General features: G+C 30.0%; 1 protein-coding gene across 1 annotated transcript; it reads right to left on the bottom strand.

Annotated features, from left to right (window-relative positions):
• Nucleotides 1-931: 931 nt before the first annotated feature.
• LOC141667721 (putative carboxylesterase 12) lies at nt 932-3,237 on the bottom strand. Its single transcript, XM_074474326.1, has 2 exons — nt 2,971-3,237; nt 932-1,717 (listed from the first exon to the last, which is right to left on the bottom strand). Exons 1-2 carry the CDS (start codon nt 2,994-2,996, stop codon nt 1,093-1,095), a joined length of 651 nt encoding a protein of 216 aa, XP_074330427.1. The 5' UTR covers nt 2,997-3,237; the 3' UTR covers nt 932-1,092.
• Between the last annotated feature and the right edge of the window lie 24,636 nt (nt 3,238-27,873).

Below are 27,873 nucleotides of genomic sequence, written 5' to 3'. Positions count from 1 at the left end.
TATATCAACATGATCATCATAAAAAATTGCAGCGTCTATATTAATTTTCTTCCATCCTATTGAGGGCCTGCTCTACGTCTGATCTCCACCAGCAGCTTGTCTCTCAGTTCTCTTTCCTATGACACAAGCTTTCCTCTAATCTGTAAATAAATTTAAAGCTGCAACATTCACTCTAAACGCAGAGTCATTAGCTCGATTCCAGACCCAATTATTTCGACGATTCCATAAACTCCAATAAATCAATTCAACCATGACACTCTGATCTCTTGTGATCGAATGAAAACACACGAATCAGCACCTCAAAACACAATTCATTCTTAAAACTCTGAACATGCAGAATCTTACTAATTCCCAATATTGCATTGTCATACAATTTAATGGTGGCGTAAAAATTTTAGCTCCACGATTTAGATGGTTGGATTATATCAGAAAAGTGTCAAAATTATTGATCTTACACGTGTTATGATAAAAAAATTACAAAGTTTGTATAATTTTATGATTTAGTACTTCCTTCGTTCCGTCATTTATATATATTGATAAATTGGTAATTTAACAGAAAACTAAATTCTAGTTTTTTTAATTATCAATAACTGAAAATTTAATATTAATGTCGTGACTTTATAATTTTTAATAGTATTTCATTTTAAAATACGTGCTAAATATTATATGGTCTTGTGTTATGTGACGGGAAAAGTATTAGAAATCGAGTGTTAGGAGCTTTTTTCTGCTAAAGGCTCCAATCATAACTGACCTTGAGATTTTAGGTATTTTAGTCCAAATTTATTTATAAGACCCTAAAATATATATCATTATATTACTTTTTATATATATTTGATTAAAATAATGGAAATTTTTGAAACTCGGAGGCCTAGGCGCAAGTTTTGCCCGCCTCTGCTCAAGGCTATCTTGGCTCCAATGATATTTATACTCACCTGTGTCGACATGCGTTTTACTGAACACCAATGCAAGAGATATACATGCATGATCAAACTTCTAGCTGATGTAGTGTTGTTATTCGTTGGTTGCATTAGAATTTGTACATTGCAGTGTAAGAGGAAAATCAAAACAAGAAATGTACCAAGTATTTGCGATTTAAATAGAATGGGCTTTGTCTTTATAAATAAAAGACACTACTTTGTGGATCAATTCCCTGGTCTTCTGAGTCTTGGGCTTGTACAAATGAAACACATGAACTTCACCTTCAGTCTCCACCACCTCTACAGTTCCGGCCCATCCACTTTGACCTAATACCTCACCATAATACTTAGCCCTATATTTTAGAAAATCTTCTTCAGCACCAAAAATCAAAGCCCTTTTGCACACCAAGCTTGACAACTTCGGATCCAACCCCGGGTTCATCCACGGATCATCCACCCCGCTGCTGGTCGGGCATGCTAATAGCCAGTACCTCTCAATAAAAGCTCTTCTTTCCGTATCATCCGTTTCTTCACCAACCGGATCCTTGCCCCAAAAGTAAGGATGCATGAGAATAAGCCCATCAAAGTTAATCCCGTCAACTTTCTCCGACCCGGCCCGAATAGCCATGCAATGTGCAATGTTTGCACCTGCACTATCTCCTACTAAATGTACACGTCCAAAATCAGCAAACTCATTCAGCCATGCCTCCTGGCCAGTACCGTCGGCATGAGAAGCCACCCATCGTATGGCAGTCCACGAATCCTCGTACGCGATCGGAACATGATGCTCCGGTGGCCTTCTGTAATCGATGGATATTAAAATAACGTTACCTTCTGCGACAAAAGAATTAAGAAAAGATCGGTATAAGTTGGAAAATGGAGTAAAACAATAAAATCCTCCCCCGTGAAAATAAATCACTAGAGGGAACTTTTTGGTGGAGTCTCTGGTTTTAGGTAGGTAAAGCCTGTTGGAATAATCTTAAATTTAGTTATTAATTATTTGTTTATTCAATTATTAGATATTTAGCAATAGATTAATTATTAGAGAAAAATATTATTTTAGAATTGTTTAGTAGTGGGTAGTGGAGTTATGGAGTAAATTATGGACATGTAATTTACCCATTAATTAGTAGTGGTTAGTTTTAGTAATAGTTAGTTTTAATATGTTTGTAAAGCCTATATAATGGCTAGTTTACCTTGAGTTTTAGAAGAGAAAAAGAAAACAAGAAATATAGCAGTACAAGTCCTTTGCAAAAAAAATGTAGGTGTCTTTTTCTTCTCTAAGTTTTTCCAACATGGTATCAGAGCTATATGTTCTAGGGCTTGTGAGACTCTTATAAAAATACATACATTTATATATATATATATTAAGTATTTATCTGAGATTTCAAATGGCATTAAAAATTTCTCCATATATATTTAGTGAAATATCAAGATGAAATGGTACGTGGAAAAAGAAAAGAGAAGCAAGAATAAAAATGAAGGAGGAACATGAGCGGTGGAAATAATGATAAAGATATCATGACACAAGAGGCCATGAAAGAAATTTTATTTTAGAGTTGTGGAGAGAAAGTGCTCCAAAGTGTTTTTGGAGAGAAAGTGCTCCAAAGTATTTTTGATGAGATAGTGCATCAAAATTGATGGTGGTGAGAAGTGCATCACAGGCGAAGAGAAAGTGCTTCGTAAATTTAAGATTATGGGGGTGAATGTTGGAATAATCTTAAATTTAGTTATTAATTATTTGTTTATTCAATTATTAGATATTTAGCAATAGATTAATTATTAGAGAAAAATATTATTTTAGAATTGTTTAGTAGTGGGTAGTGGAGTTATGGAGTAAATTATGGACATGTAATTTACCCATTAATTAGTAGTGGTTAGTTTTAGTAATAGTTAGTTTTAATATGTTTGTAAAGCCTATATAATGGTTAGTTTACCTTGAGTTTTAGAAGAGAAAAAGAAAACAAGAAATATAGCAGTACAAGTCCTTTGCAAAAAAAAATGTAGGTGTCTTTTTCTTCTCTAAGTTTTTCCAACAAAGCCTAACGGATACCTCGGTCTCCGGAGTGACGAGAACATCTTTGGATTCGACGCCGGTTTCGGGATCAATGCCAGCAGGCACGGTGTCAGTGCCCATCAGACGTTCCACGGTACCATCTTTGTAGACTCTTACAAAACGAGGCAGTTCATAATCAAGCTCTGCCATGTTTAAAGAAGATGAAGATGGTGTGCGGGAGGAGTGACAAAAATAAATATTGTTGGGATGGGATAAATAGTGTGAGTATGGTGTCAGAAAATATATTTAGCTGGGGCCAATAATTTAAAATAAACGAAATTTTAGTTGTATTTGAAGAGGCCGGTCAAGTAAGTCGTGCCCAGTTGGATGTAGCGGGCCGGCCGATATTTATATAATGAAATTGAATTTTGGAAACTACTAGTTAACTAGCTGCGATTACATGTTGGGGGTGCTCTATGTTTCGAAATAGAAATGCGATGCATCCTGGATGGAGGATATATACATCCACTTTTACTATTTTTATCGTCCCAAAAAATTGTTCACATTTAACGAGTATGGTTAATCAAAGGTGAATAAAAGAAAATTGAAGTTGAATATTATTATCTCAATATTATATTATGATAATTATTAATAGTTTGATTTGATTAAAACGCGAATTTTGATTAATATACAAGAAAAAGGTGATGTTAAAAATAAGACAGAGTTTGTATATTTATTACAATCAAAACATTTTTCTTTTTAATGAAATGAAAATAATTAAAATAACTCACTTTATCATTTCACTAGCATATCATTAGAAATTTTTCTTACTCAATTTAGGACTAGCCTTATTATATTAATATTCAGCTCTTTCTTTAATGACTCTTAATTTGTACATATTATTCGTAAATGTCCATACTTAACTCTACATTTTACTATCTCAACTTGTAAAAGGAAGCTGACTAAAATAAAATTATAAAAGGTCATAGACAATATTGTAATGATATGATAGCTGTCAAATATTTATTTTAACGAGGTCTCTGTCTCCTGACACAGTTTATTGCTCGTCTGACTCCTACATTTGAATATTTTAAAAACTTAATTTGGAAGGTCATATCTTCGTGACATTTACTTCATAATCAAGTTCAGATTTTGAGAATTCCTCCTCTAAGACAATTTAATTTTAAATAATGTTTGTTACTTTCAAAAAAAATACTGTTTGCTTTATAAACGAAAATTTTCAGTTGAATCTTACGACATGATAGTTGTGTATAATTACCACTTCAAATACTGTACTTCAAATTTTGCGCAACAAAAGCATAAATTTATTTATCTTACATTTAATTGAAAATTAGTGTATTTTCAACTCTATTGTATTAACAAATTTGACTGACACTTTGCTTATCAATGTTCAAATGTATAATAAAGATAATAAATGAAAGTATGCTAGAAAATAGAAATCATATATTTAGGCCGATCTCGAATCTATGATTTATATATATATATATATATATATATATATATATATATATACACGAATCCCTATCCACAACCATAGTTGGATATGCACCACTTACAACCAACAAATCAGGACCGTTGAAGGAAAAAATGAATGATTGGGATCCGCTACTGTCACTATGACCGCAATGAAACATTGCGGCATGGCCCACATACTCCATTTCCCTTTCTGCCCTTTATCTATATTAATTCATTTATTAATACTTTTTTATCTACATAAATATTAATTTAATAAGATATTATTCTTAATATTTCTGATTAAAGATTGTATATTAAAAAATACTATAAAATATTTTTATAGTAAATTAAATATTATATTTAATATTTAATATTCAATATTTTAAAAGTATTGAAATATTAAATGAAATTAATAAATTCAAATCCCTTTAAATATTTAATAATAAATATTAAAATAATAAAGGAAAATATTTTTGATATTTAAATATTTTAATTATTCAATATTTTTAATAATAAATGAAAATATTTGAATATTTGAAAATAATAATAATGTTAAACATTAATAATGTCAAATAAACATAAATATTATATCTCCGCAATGTTTCATTGCGGCTCCGCCATGCTTCATTGCGGCTCCGCCATGCTTCATGCGGTAGTCGTTTTCCCTTACACACAGACACGGAAACTCAGACACAGATATTCGCATATACACACAGAAACTAAAAAACAGACACTCAAAAACAGACACAGATACACGACCATCAGCGACATTGAAGCGATTTGAGACAATTTCAATCACAACCACTCCACTGATCTTCTTGTTCATCAGGTATACAAACGATTTATAGCTATGCACACACTTATACACACGATTACACCAACACACGCACGATTATACAATGAGTTTGAATTTGAGTGCGATTTTGTTCGATTACTATTCGATAAAAACTTTCCGCTTCATCCAACGAATCAAATATCATACCAATACAAGGAACTACATCATTCATATTTCCAATAAAATTTTCATCATTAATTTTATCATCATCATCGCCATTAAAAGAATCATTACTATCATCGGAATCACCGTGAACATCGTGATTCTTCCAACCGAAACCAACATCATCATCACTATGCGTTTTTCGCTTCCCGGATCATTAACTTTATCTTCAATACTATCAACATCTATTACTTCATCATCATTAAAGATTTTACGATAAACCCTCTTTTTTGTGTGGGGGTAACATAATTAAAATCGTTATGATCACTAGATGAACTTGAATAATCAAATAAATAAGAAGTCATGAATATTGAATACTAACCTTTTTTTTCAGAAGAATAAATTTGAGCAGAATGTTAAGCAGCAGTAAAAACATCAGTATAAGATCAAAAATACAGACAAATTAAGGTAGGTGTGTGCATTAAATGCACGGCCGCAATGTTTCATTGCGATGGCCGCAACATTGCGGCACTGTACAAACCCACAAGCCAACAACTGTAAATATTTGCAGTTTAAAAAAAACTTTACAACGTATCCCAACAATATTTCATTGCAGGTGGAAGTGTCCACCGCAATGAAACATTGCGGTTGGGTTGTTTATTTTTGTTATTTTCTTTAAAATTAGAAAATTATAAAAAAAAATTATAAAAAATAGTTTCTAGACTTATTATATTTCATTTAATATGTTAAATGTTATTTTGAAAATATAAATATTTATAAGAGTAACTTAATTATAATATGCAACTATTTTACATAGTTTTGTGAAAATTTTGCATAATAGTTATGTCAAATGATATTTCTTGACATGTAAGTTATAAAATACAAATTTTGACGATCCAACTATATGGATGTTAAAATATAATGATTATAATAATTAAGAAAAATTATTTCTTAAATAAAATGCGGCATGTGGCCGAGTTATTTTTATATAGTTTGTTACCAAGAAATGTTTAATATTTTGGGGGCTAAGTTTTTTTTATATTTTTTATAGATAACGAAAATTCGATAAATTTTCATTTTTTTAGTTTTTCACATTTTCAAATTTTAGCATTATATTTGTTTATTAAAATTTAAAATTGATAAAATAAATTGGACAAGTACAAGAAAAATAAAACATTAAATAATTTATTTCATTCAAATATAAATGGAGTACATTCAAATATTTTTTCAAAAAAAATACATAATAACATTTTATGTCGACGAGAATGATCAAACTTTAACGGTGTTGGAAGAACCGCCTTTATCACCCTTATCGTCGTCTTTCTTTTTCTTCGACTTTTCCGCCTTCGTTTTAGCTTCATTTTCTTTTTTCTTCTTGCGCTCAAGCGCCATTTGAATACGGCGGAGAGCTACTGCCATGTCTTTTTCTCCTTCGGGCCTGTCGTAATCCACACCATCGATAATTACCTTATTATTGTCAAAATCATACTAGAAAACCATTTTTCAGTAAATAGAGAAGATAATGTTGAAGAGAAAATGTAGAATGAAAATAGAGAAGAGAATGTTGAAAAAAAATGAGATGAGACAGGACTATTTACAGGCGAAAATCTGAATTTTAAAATTCACAAAATTATATTTAGCACAGAAACAATTTTGCTGAAAAAATTTCATTTGACTGTTGAAATTGCCGCAATGAAGCATTGCGGGGTGTCATAACAGCCGCATTGTTTCATTGCGGTGTGTCGGTCAAGCTTCTGCTCTGTTGACCAGTCAATTCTTATTAATATTGGCACATAAAATAAGTTTTGCACAAAAAATTAGTTTTGACTGTTGCCGCAATGAAACAATGCGGGTGTTAGGACACTCCGCAATGCTTCATTGCAGTATTTTGGCACATAAAATAAGTCAATTCTTATTAATATTGGCACATAAAATAAGTTTTGCACAAAAAATAAGTTTGACTGTTGATAAATTTTTTAAACTAAAATAACTCAATTCACTAAAAAGTATAAAATTAATAATATTATTTTTTAAACTAAAATAATTCATAGGATAATTTAAAGAAAAAGTACAGAAAAAATAAAATTGATAAATTTATTATTAAAATTGATAATATTTTAAAATATTACTACTACTTATATTTAATGTTAACATATTTTAAAAAATTAATTACTGTTGAACATTAATATTATTTTTATACTTATATAAATAAGTTAAATATTAGAATAAGCTAAAGAGAGGGGCAGTTGGGACATTAAAAACTGGGAGTCTACCCAACAATGAAACATTGCGGAGTGCGCAATGTTCCCTGTGCATGACGACATCCCACAATGTTTCATTGCGGAAGTCAAGACCCTCATTGAAACATTTCTTCCTCCCGCAATGTTTCATTGTTGTGGGTTGGCTGACTGTCCCCCCAACCCACGTTGGCTCCTGATTAATTCCCTATATATATATACACTATGGGAGAGATGATCAAATACAAACTAAAATTAAAATAGAAACTAAGAACAAATTTAAGCCATTAGATCTACCTGGTCCCCCTAAATCACCCCGCCCAACTACTATGCACCCAACTACTCTGCACCCTCCCACACCCAATTTTAGTTTTTCCCCTCCGTTTTTAATTTGATTTTTTCCATCAAACCGTAAGTTTTTTTTAAAATCCGATTTCACTATATTTTTCTACATCTCTCAACGATCGATTTGCATACCATATTTGTTATATTTCGAATTAATTTTAAAAAAAAAATTATTTGGTTTCTAGTTTCTATTCTAAATTGGTTTAGATTGGATTACCCTCCTATATACTATAATAACCGGAATGAGGTATAATTTGTAGTTTGATTGACCCCTCATTTTGGTTATCTCTTTACATCACCACCATCGGATCTTCTTCACCAAATAACTAGAGCCGTTAGATCCACATACTAAAAAAATACACTCCACAAGTTCTCAGATTCGACTCCTGTCAATAACAAACATTTATATTATTGTTTATAAAAATATATATAAGTTCTCGGGTTCGAAACCCGTTGACAACAAACATGTATATTATTTATAAAAATACATAAAAGTTTTCAGATTCGAATCTCACTCACCAACAACAAACATTTACATTATTATTTATGAATAAGATCTCATCAATCTTATACTATTTATACTATTTGAACCTAACTTGAAATTATAATTATATAATCATTATTTAGTATTTAATTATTAATATAGAATTTTAATAAAATTATATGAAATAAAATTAAAAATATATAAATATTAATCAAGACCCGTGCATCGCACGGGCCGTAAGCTAGTACTTTTTAAAAAGAAAAGAAGTACTCCTTCCGTCCCTAAAAACGTTTCCTATTTGTATTGGACACGTTTGTCAATGTACACTTTTGATTGTTAATATCTTTAATTTCGTATTAGTATTAATATTAAATATAAAAATTTCATTGTATTAAAGTACTCCCAAGATCACTCATGACTATATTTGATCTAATAGATTAGACGTAAATTAGTAGTTAATTGATTAACATGAATATTGTAAAAACTCATAAATCCAAAATCTCCATGGATCACACATTTTCAAGATACATATTCAATTTTGTTTGAAAAATGTTAAATCCAGAGCAGCTTTTTAATTTTCAGAACAAAAAACATTTGTAGAGACTAAAATGCCCTCCCTGAATGTACATCAATAATCCTAATAAAAATTAATGTGAGGATAATTCAGTCTTTTCAGAACACTTTTACTATGAAAATTAAAGTCCTGCTCTGCATTTAACATTTCCTTTTTTTTTACATTAAAAAAACGCATATGCTATATGCATATTTATTTTTATTTTTCAGGGAATAGCCTGTACCTAAAATAACCGGTTTTTCTTTTCGACAGAAAAGTAATATACCTGTTCAAATCTAGAAATATAACAGAAAGTATCTTTTGCCATGTGCCAAGATTTCAAATGAGTCCAGTGTCCGAGTTATTTTTTTTTATAACAAATCCCAGAATGTGCCGGTAAATATCCTATATATACTATTATATTAAAACGAAACATTAAAAGTTTGGTTATTGGTTATTGATCATTTTATTACATTTAAAATAGGACACTTAATATCTATTACTATTATATAAAACGAAATATCGAAAATTTTGGTACGGTATTTGTTTTTTGGTATACGCTGAATTTACTGAATTACCCTTATTTTACTTTAAAAAAATTATTAGCCTTAGTAATCGAATTATAATAGAAAAAGAAATAAAAATCATTTTCAACTATAACACGTTAACTTTTTTATTTCTCTCAACTAAAACAACTTCTTTTAGTAATCGAATTATTATAGAAAAAGAAATAAAAATCGTTTTCAATTATAAAACGTTACTTTTTTTTATTCCTCTCAATTACAACAACTTTTTTTAAATATCACGGACATGTTTATTTAATGAAATAAAATAATAATATTATAACCACTAATGACTAATAAATTACATTTTTCAGCTACTTAATTGTTTATTTTATTTAAATATTGTTTTGCTTATGAACTTTATCAATCCATAAATTCTTAACTGATTTACAAGAACAACTTAACATCATCATCCTACAACAACAATCTCATATCATCATTTTAGACAATGCAAAACCCCCTGTTCTTAAAACAATGCAAAAGTCAAAACCATTTGCACCTCTAACCAGTAGTTGTCGCATATATATTTTGTACTGATCCACAGTAAAAAAATATTTATTTTATATAATTTTTACTATTAATGTAAAGACAAATATACTTAAGATAAGTATTATCTTACAATTCAATTACATAAACAAAATAAAAAATATATTTGATTTTTGAAGTCAAATTACTTATCTATCTCTATTATTAGATTAAATACGAAACTTTACGATTTTTACTTTAATTACATAATTGCCATTTCTTAAAAAAATTAATATCTTACTCAATTACTCTTATTTAATTAAAATCTAACCAATTACCTTTATAAGTAAAATACGTAGCCATTTTTATTTTCTCTAACTAAAACAACTCTTTCTCTACAAATATTTTAGACAATTTCTTCTAATTTCTACCTTTTTTAAGTAAAATATGTTGTCTTTTTTATTTTCTCCAAATAAAATTATTCTTTCTCTAAAAATATTATGGACAATTCTTTTTAATATATGTTGATTATCTATCATTCAATATATCAATCTTCTATACTATCTATCTATATTATTATATTAAAGACGAAACAATGAAAGTCTGGTTAGTAGTCGGTTTTGATGTGGATCGCACCACAAAAAAACAAAAATAAGAAAGAAAAGGGGTAACAGAAGAAAAAGATATTTCAAAAGAACACGATCAATCCAAAAACGTGAACTTTGAATCTCAAATTGCTTAGATCAATCCAGAAACTAAGTAATTCGAATCTAATCTTCAAAACAATCCAGTAATTGAAGTTTAGAGAAAGAAAAACTACTCATAGTTTATCTCAAAACACAAGTTTTATATCATCCATTGTCTCCCTTAAAAGATTACAGGAGAGGGGTGTTTATAGGCTTAGATAATAACCCAAACCGAAAAGGATTCCAAGAGAAATTCAACATCAGCTTGAATAAGCCAATATCTGAATCCTTCCATGAAACAAATTTAAGAACCAAATCCGAATAGAAAAAAGACAAAAACCAAATACAAATAGGAAAATAAAACCCTAAGTGCTTAAAACAAGAAAAACCCTTTCAAGTGAAAGGTAAAAACTTGTAAGCAAAATTCTTATTAATAATTATATAATAATCAGCTACTTGTCTAACTTCATGCATCGCTCATTTATTCCTTGTTGTCCATGTAAGCTACATAACCCATGTTTGCGTCCTCTCCAATTGAACATCACCACGAGCATACATTACCAAATCCAAATTAACATATTCATTCCTTGATCCTCATCACTTTGCCACCTTGCCTGATATTCATGCGTGGCTTCAAAGTGTCAACTTCAAGAATTTTGTCACTCTTCTCATCATGAGTGTGGTTGATTTTAGATAAGGTGTCCTTGTGTCTGTTTCATGAATTTTGGTCCATTCATTGCTCTAGCCAACTTGAGCCAACATGAATCCCCTCTGGTCTAACACTGTCCTTGATACCAGATTTTAAACTATTTCTCTGCATGATTTTACAATATAAATTACAGACAGTCAAAATTTAAGAGTTATATATACAACTTTAAGTTCAAAGCTGCATTAAATTATCATATCAGAAGATAAATTGCATACATTGAGAGGTGACTCGTTTCTTTTACCATATGTACGGATCTGATGATAATGTTTTATGAGGTGCGACTCCCTGTTGGCAATCCACAATTTGAAGCAAAGTCCATTAAAAACATAATAAAAGAAAGAGAAGATACTCAAGGAAACGAAAACTTCTCAGATAATTATATCTTTCATTTAAGTTTATATGAGAAACTTGACATACAGTTCGGTGCGAGTGGGATGACTTGCTGCTAGAATGTGGTGATTCTAAAGTGTAAGCCCGATGTGCACTTGCTCGAGCCTGGATTCTGGCCATCGCTTGCATCCGATGGAGCATATGTGTACTCTGCTTTCACATAATGTGGCCTCTTTCCAGTGCTTGGAGTTTCACCAATGATTTTAGTGCCTTTAATGTCCTTCTTGCCTAGAGTATAGCCATGGACAAACTCATAATCAACATATAGGACTCAACACTAACCAATACAGGAACACCAACAATACGAAAAGCAAAAATTATCGAATTAATTATGTTATTTTTTAGGCATTGGTAGATTATATGAAACATTGCAAGAGGGATTAAGTTTGTTGTACATCATGTTCAAACATCAAAAAGCTTGCATACAATTTCATAGATACATTAAACTATATATTTTTCCTCACATCTAGTGGATGTATGAGATCATTACATAATCTTTGATCAAGAAGTGCAAATTACTGCAAAAGTAAGATACAGTTTCAAGACCAAACTATTAAGGCGTCAACAAAATGTAAAGGCAAAAACAGAAGTGAAGTGATAAAATAACAGAAAGCATACGCATAAATTATTAGGCAGCCAGTCACCATGTCCGTATTATACAATCTTATTAATTTAACAATCCATATTTATATTATTTACATGCATCTTACATACTTCGAGTGGAATATCTGGATACTTTGGTTATTAGCTAGGAAACTAATTTATTAACAACTGTTATCGTAAAACATTATAAGTACATAGTAGAAATTTCCTAGCTGATGATATTGAATATTTAATAAACAGAGTTAAAAATTTTTACCTGATGAAAACTCTTCTAAGAGCGTTGTAGCATGGCCTCAAAGGAAATGAAGCATCAGAAGTAGTGGTTTCTTTCACATTAGAAAATTTAAAGTTCGACAGAATCATCTTATATTAATATATAATATTGGTACACACCATTAATGTACAAACTGTATATTAAAATAGATTAATGTGCAGATTATAAAGCTAAACAGATACACTTATTCATTGTAACCACTGTTGCATCATTAATAAACACATCATCCTAACTACACAAATCAAAAAACAAACATATAAAATCAATATGTTTAGAAGTATAACTTTGAATTTTATTGTAAGATTAAAAGTACAAAGCAGGTTATTTTGAAATCAAAACATATTGTAAGATTGAAAATTATAGATCATGTGATGATATAATCACCGGTTAAATTTGTTAAGAAGCTTACAGGATTGTGGTCGAACCTGTAATAAAAATTTTAAATGTACCAAAACATCTAACCTGCAATAAATTTCAACAAAATTAAAAGCCTCAAATTCATTTCGTCAAACCTAATTTGAGCATTTAGTCAAACATGTTACATGTGAAATCTCAAGACTCAAATAAAAAGCCTCAAAATAAAAGATTCAAAAACTCTTACATATCTGCAATACAACATTACATAAAGATTTAATATTTATATTTATGTTCTCAATTATAATAGTCTCATACATAGCATTTGTAAATGCAGTTATCAATTACAGGTACATGACAAACACAAACATATTTGTATTTAGTAAAAATGAAATTTAAGAATCAAATCTACAAAGTTAAAATGTGCAGAGAATCAACATAAGGAAAAATATAATAAAAACAAAATCATCTTATCCAAAGATCATACAAAAGATAGTAAACAGTAATCTTACAAATTAAAACGTCAAAGATAACTTTAGTTTTTACTGGAAACCTCTTTTGATATCCTTTCTCATTTGTTCTGTAGAGTGAAATACACAAAAAAGTCTAATATTTTTCTTTAAAACATAACAAAACACATACTGGATATGCAGATAAATCTGTACAAACATGTATTAATAAATTGCAGGAAGGGGAAGAAAAATAAAAACAAAAAAATAAATAAAGAAGAATCACATGTTTGAGATTTGAAATCAAACAGTTGGCGTACAAACAGTTAGTCTACAAACCCGTACGTAAAATTAAAACTTAATAATTCTTGTAGTTATTCTTAATCATACACATTCATCAATCTGCAAAACTCAATCCAGAAAATTATAAAAGCACATAATTTGTATAATAAAAATACATACCTCCGTTCACGATTTTGTAAACACTGTTGCACAATTTATCAACATATCAATCTTCTCTACAAACCAAAACAAATCTAACTAAAGAAATAAAGCTTTTAAATTGACCTTCTTAACCATTCCTACACTTTCTCTTCTTTGGTGCTTATAATTTGTCTTATGTGTGAGTGCATCATCGAAAAATAATCTACAATTGCATATGAAAATAACTAAGCAACTATACAGATGACAATCAACTAATACAAAACATGCAGAAAACATAAAGATACATGTTCCTAAGTACTACATAAAATCAAAGAATTGAATCATGTAGAAATCCAATCCATCACTGACATCAACGAAAACTTGAGCAAAAGCAAAATTTATCAAACAGTTGGTATGCATACGTCTAGTCTACATATCCCATTTAAGATTATCAAAGTTGAATAATACATTTAGATGCTCTTAATCTCACATTCATCATTCTCAAAACGCAAAACATACAAACATAAAAACCATTAGATTTACAAACCTGTTATATTCCACAAATGAAAGCTGATTAAGATTCACATAACACATAACCTGCAAAAATAATTTGAGAAGAGTGAGATTTCAAGAAAAAAGAGAGAAAAATGAGAATAGAAAACTGATGGTATTATGCATTTGAAATTATGATCCAATTTAGGACGATTTGTAAATGCTCATAAATTTGAAATCATGAATTTTGAATTTGGCATGATATTAGTAAATTGCTTGATTAGTTGCCTAAATAGTGGATCTGGAATAAGTAGAGTAGTGTGCACACTTGGTTAGTAAATGGGTTATTGGTGGATAATCTATGGATCTCTACTTTTATATGCAAAATGGGTCATGGGTAAATTTTTTTACCCATTGGATAAATTAAGGAGTAGTCATTAAGATTAGGTCATGCTTGCAAAGAATGAGAGAGAATAAGGAAACCAATAATTAGCATTGAATTAGTGTTGTAACAGATGTGAGAAAATTATGCAAATCTTTCCTTAAATAAGATATTTAAATTTTAAAATTCAAAAAATTTCCATGTTTAGTGTGTTGATGGGTAAAAAAATGGGTAAACTTATATGGATATATCCATGGATATATAGATTTTATACTTAATATGGGTCATGGATAAATTTATTTACCCATTGGGTAAATTTTGTGAATATATCCATGGATCTAGTGATTTTATACTTAATATGGGTTATGGGTACCCATTTGGAAAATGGGTAAATTAAAAAGTAGTCATTAAGAATATATAGATATTGTATTGATATTGATATTGAAATTGATATTAATATTGATATTGATACATGCACAAAATATCTTTCCTTATGCATTACCCTTAGAGACCCTATCTTTCCTTATGCATTACCTTCACAATCACTAATTCACTTTCATCTAGCAACAAAATCTCCGAGTTCATGACATTTCTCTAGAGCTCCAGGAAGAAGAGCTAGAAAGGCGCATGGACTTTGTGCCTGATGAGTCAACAATCGTAATCGAGGTTAATTGTAAAAGTTAACCTCAATAGTGGGTGGTACCCATTTGTTTAAATTTGAGGTTGATAAGGAGAGTATAAGATTACTGAGTTTTTTCGTTGTTTTGTTTTGTTTTGTTTTGTCGTAATCGTAATATTATCTATTATGAATATTGGAATGATATGATGTAGTGTATCGTTGTGTTGGATGTTGTTGTTTTGTTTTGTCGTAATTGTAATATTATCATTTTGAATATTGGAATTATATGATGTAGTGTTTCGTTGTGTTGGATGTTTTCGGAATTTGGTTTCGAATGAGAATTATATAGTTAAATCTTTTAGTGTCTATTTCATTTTTATACTGAGATTTGGGGGATTATGGTTTCAACAAGTAAGAGTTTTTTCCCTTCAAAATCAGGCATGTATAAAGTCCTTCCGGACCTGGATAAATTCCAATTCGGCCCAGTCTGGCCCGACCCGGTTATCAAAAAAAAGCCCGATCCAATTTTTTTATAAAAAGCCCGGGCTTTTAAGGCCCAGATAAAAGTTTGACCCTTCAGTTTTTTTGTGCATCTCTGATCCAACGTACACCAGTTGTGAAACTAGAAAAATCACAATTAAATTTCAAATAAGAATCTCCTGTAACCCAATAGTCAGAATTATCAATTACATCAACTGATACTGAAATAATAAATACCCCAAAATATGAATAAACTTTTGTTGTGAAAGGTTAATTATTGCAATATTCATCATTAATCCAGATTCAATGCGGTCTTAGAGCATCTCCAATAGAGGTTGCCAAGGGGTTGCCAAATCTTATGTGGCATGGCACCCTTGGTTGCCAACCTATTGGAGTTGTATAGTTGTCAAGAGGTTGTCTACCAAGGTTGTCAAAACTTGTTAACTTCTAAAAATGGTTAAAATACATATATATAAATGCAAAAAGTTTATATCAATAATGTTTTTTTTAGTTTATGAGTCATTTACAATTTAATTTAAAGAAACACATAAGCAACAACTAAAGGTTGCTAACTATTGGAGTAGAATGTTGTCAAGTTGATATAAAATTGAGTGAAAATAAAATATTAATATATTTGATGATTTGGCAAAGTTGGCAACTAGCTTCACAACCCCTTAGGAGATGCTCTTACAAATCTCCAAACATACCATATAAATCATTTTCAAAAAAATTACCAAAACCAGTAACACGACACACAGTATATCATATCAAAACATAATACAACAACATTCCAAAAATGGGCACAAATAACAATTTTGACGAATAGAAAAAAGTATGAAAGAGTGAAAGGGGAGATGGAGAAAGCATCGGAAAGTGGAGGGCCGGCTATAACTAGACATGAGAGACTCTCAAAAACCTTACGTTTTCTTGGCTAGAAGTGGAGTTATGCTTGAATTGTAAGTGCAGAGAATAAAAGAGGGAAGTCCAATAAATGGCTTAAATGGTGTTCTAATACAAAATTTGAAGTAGGTGAGTAAATAGAAAACTCCAATAGCGTTCTAAAAGTATCTTAAAATATTAAAACATTTTTTTTACCCAATTTTAAAAATTCTCTTAAGCTAGCCTTATTTCATTTTTAATGATAAAAATTGTTATCCTCTCTTTTTTGACACACTTCTTTTCACTTTACTACATAATTATATTTTAAATATATTATTATTATTATTTTTATTATTATTATCTATACTATATTATAATAGACGAAACATTAAAATTTTGGTATTCAATCGGTATTTGGTGAAATTACTTAATTACCCTTACTTAATTATTTCAATTCTAATTATTGGGTCGATCAATTCTAATTCTAATTGATATTGAAGTCAGTTTCCTCTATTATTTTACCAATTTCATGTCTATCTTACATCAAACTCTATATCATTATAATTTATATTAAATTCAACTTCTTATACCAATTTATATTTTAATTCATATCGAATTCTATATTATTCTAATTTGTTACTTCGGGTTAAATTAATAAGCAAACTAAATATAATTATTAAGATTTAGTTGATATGTCATGTAAATCGGGTTAAGATAAAATAATAATACTATCAGTGCTCCTAAAAAAAATTATACAAATGAACTTAGATAAATAAAATATATTTATTTATCCAGGATAAAAAAATACATCATACAATTAATTCAGACTAACACAAAACTAAAATAAAAATACAATTCGACCAATAAAAATAAAATAATATATAATAACTATTCACTTTAAAACAAAATTATCTTATTGATCCACACTTAAAAAAATTAAAATTAAACTAAAAATAATTAGTTTGATTTGGTCGGTGTATTGGGCATCAGGCTAAAATAATATAATATAAAGCACTGATCCGAGATAAATCAAATTAATACTATACTAAGTATAATTCGTTTCATATTGATGTGAACTAAAAATAAAATTTTAATTAAAACATAAATATTATTTTTTAAAAAATACACATAAAATTATCAATAAAACTATATCGTTCAATCAGTAATATTGTATTTTTCAAATATCTTTTATAGAATTAATGTTAATCGATTAAGTAACATGCAAAAATAATATTTCTTAAGGTCCCAACATAATGAAGATATTATATTTATCCTCAATAAAATAATAATTTCATTATAATAATATTTCCCTCCTTACCAATGCTATCACTTTAAATAAGTTTAAATGTTCTAAAAAATTATGAACATATACGTCTACTAATATAATTATTATGAAATCATATCATTTAAAGTTTTAAATGAACAAAATTCAAAATTGAATTCAAAATTTTTTTAAAAAATTATATAATATTAAAAAAAAATTGTGCGTTTTAAGCTAGTAATTATAAAAGGACATGAATATAAAACTTATTATTAGAGTTTATGTATTTAAATAATGACCAAAGTTACTGAGAAATTATATTTTATAATATAATAAATACTAGTATATAACCCGTGCGATGCACAATTATTTTTATCATTATATATTGTAAATTCTAATTTTGATTATACCTCTTAAAGAATATTAATTTTTTTATAATTTTAGTATGTTGTCGGAAGGATTCGAACCTTATACCTATTAAATAATACTAAATTTTAAGAATAAATCTAATGGTCAAAAACGACCGACAACCAAACTTTAAATGTTTCGTCTTTAATATAATAGTATAGAAAATAAGTGTCCTATATTAAATATAATAGAATTGATAAACGATTAATTTTAAGTGTCTTATTTTAAATATAATATTAAGTGTCCTAATATAAGTGTCCTATTCTAAATATAATAGAATTAATAGATGAGTAATTTTAGGTGTCTTGTTTTAAATATAATAGCCTAAAACCCGTGTGATGCACGAATTATTTTTAATATTGTACTCTTTTGAATTTAATTTGAAGTGAAAATTTTAAACTCCAAAATTTATTTATTAGAAATTTTTGATAATATGATTTGATAATTATTTTAAATATGGATGTGTATAATTTAGTGAAATTTTTAGTTTTTAAAGAAATATCACTGTTCGCAAGATTTAATTTTGTTGAAATTCAAAGGTGCGTTTACAAAAGATAATTATGTTTTAATTAAAAGATAAATTTTAGCTCAAATCAATAGTAAACGAATTATCTTTACTTTGATATACCGAACAAATCTAACAAATTATATTAAAATTTATTTTAGTTTAATTTGTTTAAAGCCGAATCAATGATAAAAAGTTAATGTATCAATAATAAAAAATTAATATTAACCCGAATAAAAGTACAAATTATTTTATTTTATCCGATATAGTTATTTTCTTATTTTAATTTTGATTTATCATGAATCAATTGTATAATTTTTTTAGCCCTAATAAATAACATGTATTTATTTATTTTAGTACTACGCAATTATACTCACTAAGGAATCATCTCTATTTTCATTTTATTAAAATAATTTTGAATATTACAGAAATTGAAAAAACCCATAATTATATAAACCCAAACATTCCATACACAAATCTTCGATCAAACTTTTAATATTTCGACTATTATGTCGGATCTTAGTTATCCCACAATCCTAAACCTACATTATACCTAACAACAAATTAGGTTGACTTTAATTTTATCTTAACACTGATCAATAATATAAAAGTTACCTTTAGTTTGAATTTAATTTTAGTTTTAGCATAGTTCAATAATATACATTATTTTGTTTTAGCCCTAGGCCCGTTATATCAACCATCTAATTATATTTATTTTGTTTTTAATTTTATTTTAGCTCTGGTTAAATATTATTTTGTTTTAAGCCGAATAGGTAACATATTTTGTTTTATTCTGATGACATTATAGACCAACATATTATGTTGTAGCCCGGTTTGATAATATTATTTTTAGCTATATCGATAGTATTTACTATAATGTTTTATCCCGAGATAGCAAATCTTGATTTTAGTTTCAGACCCGTATGTCAACCAAATCCAACTAATTATATTTATTTCTTTTGTTTAATTTCATTTTAGCCCAGAATGAATATTATTATGTTTTAGACCAAATTGATTATCAATATAATTTTATTTTAGTCGGATGACATTATATCTGCCAAACAAATTTACTTTCAATTTATTTTATTTTAGCTCGTTTATTTTTTTGTTTTAGCCTAACATTATATCGACCAAACCAATTAATTTTCAAATTTTTATCAGTCTTTATTATTTTATTTTAATCCGAGACTGCAAATTCAACTAATTGTACGTAATTTATTTTTATATATTTATTTAGGATCAGATCAATTGTATAATTTTTTTAATAATATATATTATTTTGTTTAAATTAAAACCATTAGACATATTATAATTATATTTGTATTTGTATAATTATATTGTGAATGATAATATATTTATGAGAGTGTTTTATTTTAAACATTACTATAATTATCGTGGTCAGACCGACTACCAACCAATTTTTTATTATTTTTAATTTAATTTTAGTTCTGGTTAAATATTATTTTGTTTTAAGCCGAATAGATAATATATTTTGTTTTGTTCTGATGACATTATATCGACCAACACATTATGTTGTAGCCCGGTTTGATAATATTTATTTTTTTAGCTAGATCAGTAGTATTTATTATATTGTTTTACCCTGAGATAGCGAATGTTGATTTTAGTCTCAAACCCGTTATGTCAACCAAATGCAGTTAATTATATCTAGTTTCTTGTTTAATTTTATTTTTAGCCCGGAGTGAATATTATTATGTTTTAGACCGAATTGATAATATGTATAATTTTATTTTAGTTTGATGATGTTATATCTGCCAAACGAATTTACTTATAATTTATTTTGTTTTAGCTCGTTTTTATTTGTTTTAGCGTGATGACATTATATCGACCAAAAGAATTTGCTTTCAAATTTTTATCAGTCTTTATTATTTTATTTTAATCCGAGCCTGCAAATTCAACTAATTGTACGTAATTTATTTTTATTTTTTATTTAGGATTGGATCAATAATATAATTTTTATTTAATATTATATATTATTTTGTTTAAATCAAAATCATTAGACATATTACAATCCTGTTGTATTTATATAATTATACTGTGAATAATAATCTATTTATGATAGTGTTTTATTTTAAATATTACTATAATTACGATGACCAAACCTGATGAGGATCAAGGAATGAATATGTTAATTTGGATTTTGTTATGTGTGCTCGTGGTGATGTTCAATTGGAGAGGACGCAAACATGGGTTATGCAGCTTACTTGGATAACAAGGAATAAATGAGCGATGCATGAAGTTGGACAAGTAGCTGATTATTATATAATTATTAATTAGAATTTTGCTTACAAGTTTTTACCTTTCACTTGAAAGGGTTATTCTTGTTTTAAGCACTTAGGATTTTATTTTCCTATTTGTATTTGGTTTTTGTCTTTTTTCTATTCGAGTTTGGTTTTTAAATTTGTTTCATGGAAGGATTCAGATATTGACTTATTCAGGCTGATGTTGAATTGATGTGGTTAGTAAAAAGACAAATTTAAAAACCCAATTCGAATAGAAAAAAGACAAAAACCAAATACAAATAGGAAAATAAAATCCTTAGTGCTTAAAATAAGAAAAACCCTTTCAAGTGAAAGGTAAAAACTTGTAAGCAAAATTCTTATTAATAATTATATAATAATCAGCTACTTGTCCAACTTCATGCATCGCTCCTTTATTCCTTGTTGTCCAAGTAAGCTGCATAACCCATGTTTGCGTCCTCTCCAATTGAACATCACCACGAGCACACATAACCAAATCTAAATTAACATATTCATTCATTGATCCTCATCATTGCGATCCACATCACAAAGTCTTCCAAAATTCACAGCATATTCCAGCTTGGAATAAGAATGAAAACATGTTCCTGCCTTTTGACTCTCTCTCAAGGCTTTCAACACAATCACAGAGTTCAAACCCAGGTTCAATTCGTCAGGAGATCTTACATCTGAAATCACTGCAAATGCATCATGAAATTGATCAAATAGCAGCATGGGCTGCTGAAAAAGCCCTGGAGCATGCTCAACATCATCTAGACCTGGGAGTAGTAGCAGTAGAAGAAGAGGATAGTAGAAGAGGACCCGCAACCCCTGTTAGTAGTGAAATTTTACAAAACTATTTAGCAATTACACGGGTCACCCAAACTACATGGCCAATACAGAATCATATCAGGCTAAAGTTAGGTCTCAGAGTGCACCAAGACAGAGAATGGACTTTGAGAGACCTGCTTCAACCCAACGCTTTGATGGTGGATATTTGGATGAAGTGACCAGCTCGGATAGGGGTTGGCCTTTACATGGCAACTTAAACTTCAGAAGTAGAGTCCATCAAGATACCGGCCGCTCGCATATATGAATTGTTTTGGAATAGTTTGCTATATATTTTTAGCCAATTCATGCATATTTATGCATTGAACTAAATTAGCATCTGCGTTTAACATAACTTAAATTTTGTGTTTAAAAAGTTGGCATCACCTTAAAGCGACACCAGTAAATATTGAACTGAATTTTTATATAAAATTTTGTATTAGGAGCATATGACTTTAATTTTTTTTAAGCTTATTTTTTTAGAAAGTTTCTTTATTAATGTACAGTATTGTGAATTTTAATTTGACAATACTTAAAATAATTTACAATATCTGAGGTGTTTCTAAAATTTTAAGATTATATATTTCATTGTATGAAAAGTAATAAGAAGATGCACCTTTGCTATAATTTAAAAAATGTGGTGGTTGTATCAAATGTGAAGTCTAAGATTAAAAGGGTTACAAAGGTTTTTAAGGAAGAGATAAGAGTGTAGTTATGATTTAGAAGGTTAGGAATAAAGATTGAAATTTGAAATTCTGGAAAACTATGAAATAATAGAAAGATTAACAAGGTTAAGCATATGGATGTGAATATTGTTAGTGAATATGAAGCGTGAGTGAGCAAATGAATGATGAAAAAGATTAAATATTATAGAATTCTGTAAGTCATATGTCATAGGCCTATTTGTATATTCGAGGATTCAACTCAACTCAAATAAGAATGTAATAAGTAAATAGTGGATCGACCGTCAGAGAGATCTCGCAAAGTAATATCTGTCAAAGGATTCAGAAACAAGGTTCATCTACAGACTTGAGGAGTTAATTCACTGGAAGAAGTTCAAGAAGTTGATCATGCCTCAGTGATATAAATCAAGATCGTGGATTTAATCAAGTGACAGAGATCTCGTCAGAGTATCATTAATTACAAGGATTTAATCTGAAGAAAATCAGAGTATCAAAGTCAATACATGAAGAAACGTCACAGAAGTTAGTCACTCATGAACCAGACAGTACATCGAGTGTCAACGTTGAAGTGGTGGAATTGATTCATAATTTTCAGTGATTTTCAGAAGATTTGCAGAAGAATGGTTGCTGCTCAAGACTAGAATTAATTCTCTATTAATTAATTAAGTCATCTAATTTAATTAAGAAAATAAATTATATCTGCGAAGAATAATTTATTTATTAATTGAATTAATTGATTAATTAATTCTGAATTAATTTTAGGAATTTTCAGAAGTTTAATTGGTTTAAAAATAGTCTTAAATCAGCAAGACAATTGAAAATGAACTAGCATGACAATCTGGATTGTCATACCGATTGTCATGCCAAGTCATTTCAATTGTCATACCGAAAGTTACACTAGGAAGGAGATTGTCTTGCTAGTTCAACTGATTGTCATACCGATAGTCATTGTAGTTCAATCAGATTGTCTTGCTAGTACAATTGAAAGTCCTACTGAAAGTCTTGCTGAGCCAAAGAGATTGTCCTACCGATTGTCATTGCAGTTCAAGTAATTTTGTTGGATTGCATACAAAAAGAAAAAGAAGCAGAAGACATTCACTCACCAAAAAAAATACAAGAACACAGCAGCCGCCTAAGAAATATTTCATTGTTCTCTGCTGAAATTCAAAGATCAATTTCTAGATTGCAAAGTTAAATCCAATCAACTAGAAATCTTTATCTTGTTCTTGTGTAACAATCTAGCGGATCAAAATTCCTAGAACTTAATCTCAAATCGCGTTTAGCATTTGATTCTAATTATTGCAAAAATAGAAAAAGTTCATGTCGAATTTATTCTAGATTTGTGATAATTGATTTGAGATTAATACCTTGTAATCGATACAGTTGTTGTAACACCTTTCAAGTTTAATAATATTTTTATTTAACTTGAATTTTGTTTCACATTTTTTATTCCGCATTTATTCGATTATTTGGTACTGTTTGTATTCAACCCCCCCTTCTACAAACAAATTGGGACCTAACAATTGGTATCAGAGCCTTCTGATTAACGAACAAATCAAGATCCTAGACTTTTGTGATTTTTCAACTCCTTGAATTTTTATTTATTCAAAAATTCATAATGACTTCACATAAAGTTGGAACCGTTAAAATTCCACAATTTGATAAAGAGAATTATATCATGTGGAAGAAGAAGATGCTATTATTTTTACAAGTTGCAAATCCCAAATATTCAAACTTGTTAAAGAAGGGTATAAAAACTCCGATGGTCATTGAACCGGAGGTAATAATAGATGGTGTGGTGACTACTGAAGCTAGAACCTATCCAAAAGAGCCTGAAGATTTTACTCCTGCTGAGAAGGAAGAAGCCTCCTTGGATGCCAGCCTTCAATTAATATTAATTGATTCCCTTGATCCTTTGATGAACAGACATGTGATGAACTGTAAAAATTCTAAACACATGTGGGAAACTATTGAGGTAATTAATGAAGGCACAGAGGAAGTTAGGGAGAACAAGTTGGAAATCCTAACCTTTGAATATGAACATTTCAAATCAAATCCAGGAGAAGGAATTACTGAAGTGTTTGAGAGGTACAATGCGTTGATCAACAACCTGAACATCAATGGAAAGTATTATTCAATCAGGGAGGTCAACAAAAAGTTCCTTTTAACACTGCCAGCTCATCTTGAACATAGAATCACTGCCATTAGAGAAGCTAGAGATCTGAGTGAGATTTCTTTGGACAGGCTCTATGGAGTGTTAAAAACCTATGAGTTGGAGCAGATTCAACAGAAGGAAGTCTACGGGAAGGATAGAATGGTCAGCACATCTACTGCACTTGTAGCTGAAGGTCAACAACAACAACAATCTCAACAGTTAGAAAGAATGGTACAGTTTTCCAAGGGTGAGGAAAATGAGTTAGTAGCAGAATATGATCCTCCTACTACAAATCAATCAAGTGATGATTTTTATTCCTTGGAAGAGCTGGAGCAATTGGAAGATGAATCAATGGCCCAAATTGTCAAGAGATTCTCCCATGTCAGATTCAGGAGGAATCCCAAGCTTAAGTACAAGTCCAACTACAACAAATTCCAGAAAGGTGGATCTTCATCCTCTAACACCAGCAGTGGTGGGTACAAAACAGGGATGGTTGATCGAAGCACCATTAGATGCTATAACTGCAATGAGTTGGGACACTTTGCCACAGAATGTAGGAAGCCAAAGCAAGTAAGAAAGAACTCTGAAAGGGCTTATCTGGCAAAGGGAAGAAGCTGGGATGATACTGACAGTGAAGATGAAGATGAAGGAAATCTTGCTCTTATGGCTATTGATGGAAAAGCTTCATCGTCAAGAATAGAGGTAAAACTTTCTGATGCTGAAATGGTTTATCATCTAAGAGGTAACTTAGATTGTGCACGTCGTGATAATGAACTGTTAAGTTTAAAGATCACAGACCTTGAGAAAGAGGTCAATGAATTAAGACTTGTGCATATTAATCAAGACAAATTAAAAGAACAGGTATCTTTTCTAGAGAATAGAGTTGACTGTTATAGAAAACTGGAAACTATTCTCAAAGACAAGATCACCGGTCTTGAGACTAAGGTTAGAGCCTACTTCAATTCTTGTTCGAAGGCTAAAGAGTTCTACAGTAAGCAAGCTGTTAATCAAACATCTGGAATAGGATATGATTACAATGCTGCTATTGGAGAATTAGGCATAAACTCCCCTCCTCATGTCTGTGCTAAAGGGAGGGAAGTACCACATGTGCTTAAGGGTGTTGATGAACCCCTCTATAAAGCATCAATTGTTGAACCATTTGATGCGACCTCTTCTGTTATTCAAGAAGAAATACGTGCTGAGGATCATGCTTATGAGAAGATTGTTTCCAAGTCAAGTGAGTCGAAAGTTCCAGTCAAAGTTGTGAAAGCAACTGAGACTAACTCAGACACACATGAGTTGGATAACAATAATGCCATGTCTACCATGCATAAATTACCTGCTGTTAATCACTCTCATAAAGCATGTGGTGTTGCTAATTGTATGTCTTGTGCTTTTAATATGATGTATGCTTATTTTAATGGTAAGCATGTGTCTAATGATAAGACTACTCCTCGTCAGCATGTGAATAACAAGAAGCATGATAGGTCTAAGACTGCCAGTCCTTCTAAGACTAGAAAGGAGACATTTGTGCCTAAGCTTAAATAGAAATTTGTTAAGGCTGTTTACAAGGTCAAATGTTCAGTCATTGAGAAAGTTGAGACAATTAAAATTAAAAATGTTGTTTTGCCTGACAAAGGACAGTTCTACAAGTATGCCGGGCCCAACCAAGTTTGGGTTCCGAAGAAGGTCTAATCCATTTGAAGTGCAGGGCAGTATACAGGTGTAACCGGTATTGTGGATTCTTGACAGTGGATCATCAAGACATATGACCGGAGATAGAGCCCTGCTATCAAATGAGGATTGAGAAAGCTGGCCCCCTGATTACCTTTGGAGATAACAGCAAAGGTTTATCTGAGGGATATGGCTGTTTGCAAGCTGGGAATGTTATCATTGTAATTTTGTATATTGTGCTAGGTTATTATCAGGAAGCAGTATCCAATATATAGCACCAGTGACGAGACTTGGGAATATTACGACATATCAAGCACTTGCTGCACATTACACTTGGAATTGTACTCTAGTAAGATGTGTACAAGTGTACTCCTGGTTGGTGAGTCAAAAGAGGAAGTCAGTGCACCACAGTTCATGGACTTTGCAGCTGCAGATCTATTGGACTATGCAATCTCTTCTTCACAATCTCACTTAAGGTTGGTATGAACTAGTATACTGCTCAAGCAATCGTCAAGGACATGGTATGGCACTCTAACAGAAGTTGTAATTTTATATGAACTAGTAGATTCGTCATATTTATAACTATCTTATCACTAGGCACAATCATATTGTTTTATATGTGCAGTGGTATATTGTTTATGCAACATAACAATTAGTATCTAAAGTACTTGACAAGTATCGGTCAATGATATGTTGTTAACATTATGTTGCAGATATTTGTAAGCTTTTGACATGAATGAGAATTACTTAGACTTTACCCTAAGTGATCAATGTTTTATCAAAAACTCATTCATATTGAAAAACAAAATCAAACTTCTTTCTACATTAGTGATTTCTTATTTCATGTAAAATCTTTTGAAATCACTATTGTAAATCATTTTCTCTCTATTACCATATGTTATGTGTTACAAGTTCAGTCTCCAATGACTTTCTTTCATTGACAGTCATGAGGTTGAAAACCCACAACATCTATCCCAGACTGTAAAAGACAAACACAGAAACAGAACCAACCAACACTCTCTTACCACTAAATGTAGTATGAATGAGCGTGAGGGAGATAGTGCCTTAGTGCACCACATAAGGAAGGTTCTGTAGTCAACCCAGTAGCTCTGTCTCCTACATAGATGAGTAGTATTTAAACCGAGACAACTGCTAACCCCCATACATCTTCTTAAAAAGATGTAATGGCTGAAAAGGCACATAAACAGTTACTAGATTCATTCTCTCAACAGGGTGCGTCTATTGAAATTTACCTGTCGGCCAGGGTATCCAATGTAGTGTCACCACTTCAAACATAAACAATTCTTGATGCACAAGGAAAGGTTACACACACAAAGGATGAGTTGACGGAAACAAGAGTTTCGACCATTTTAAGATCAGATTCGATTGTT

Source organism: Apium graveolens, chromosome 6, assembly GCF_009905375.1.
Source record: "Apium graveolens cultivar Ventura chromosome 6, ASM990537v1, whole genome shotgun sequence".
Taxonomy (NCBI): Eukaryota; Viridiplantae; Streptophyta; class Magnoliopsida; order Apiales; family Apiaceae; genus Apium; species Apium graveolens.
The sequence above is the reverse complement of the archived record's forward strand: the minus strand, read 5'-3'. Positions and strand labels throughout refer to the sequence as shown.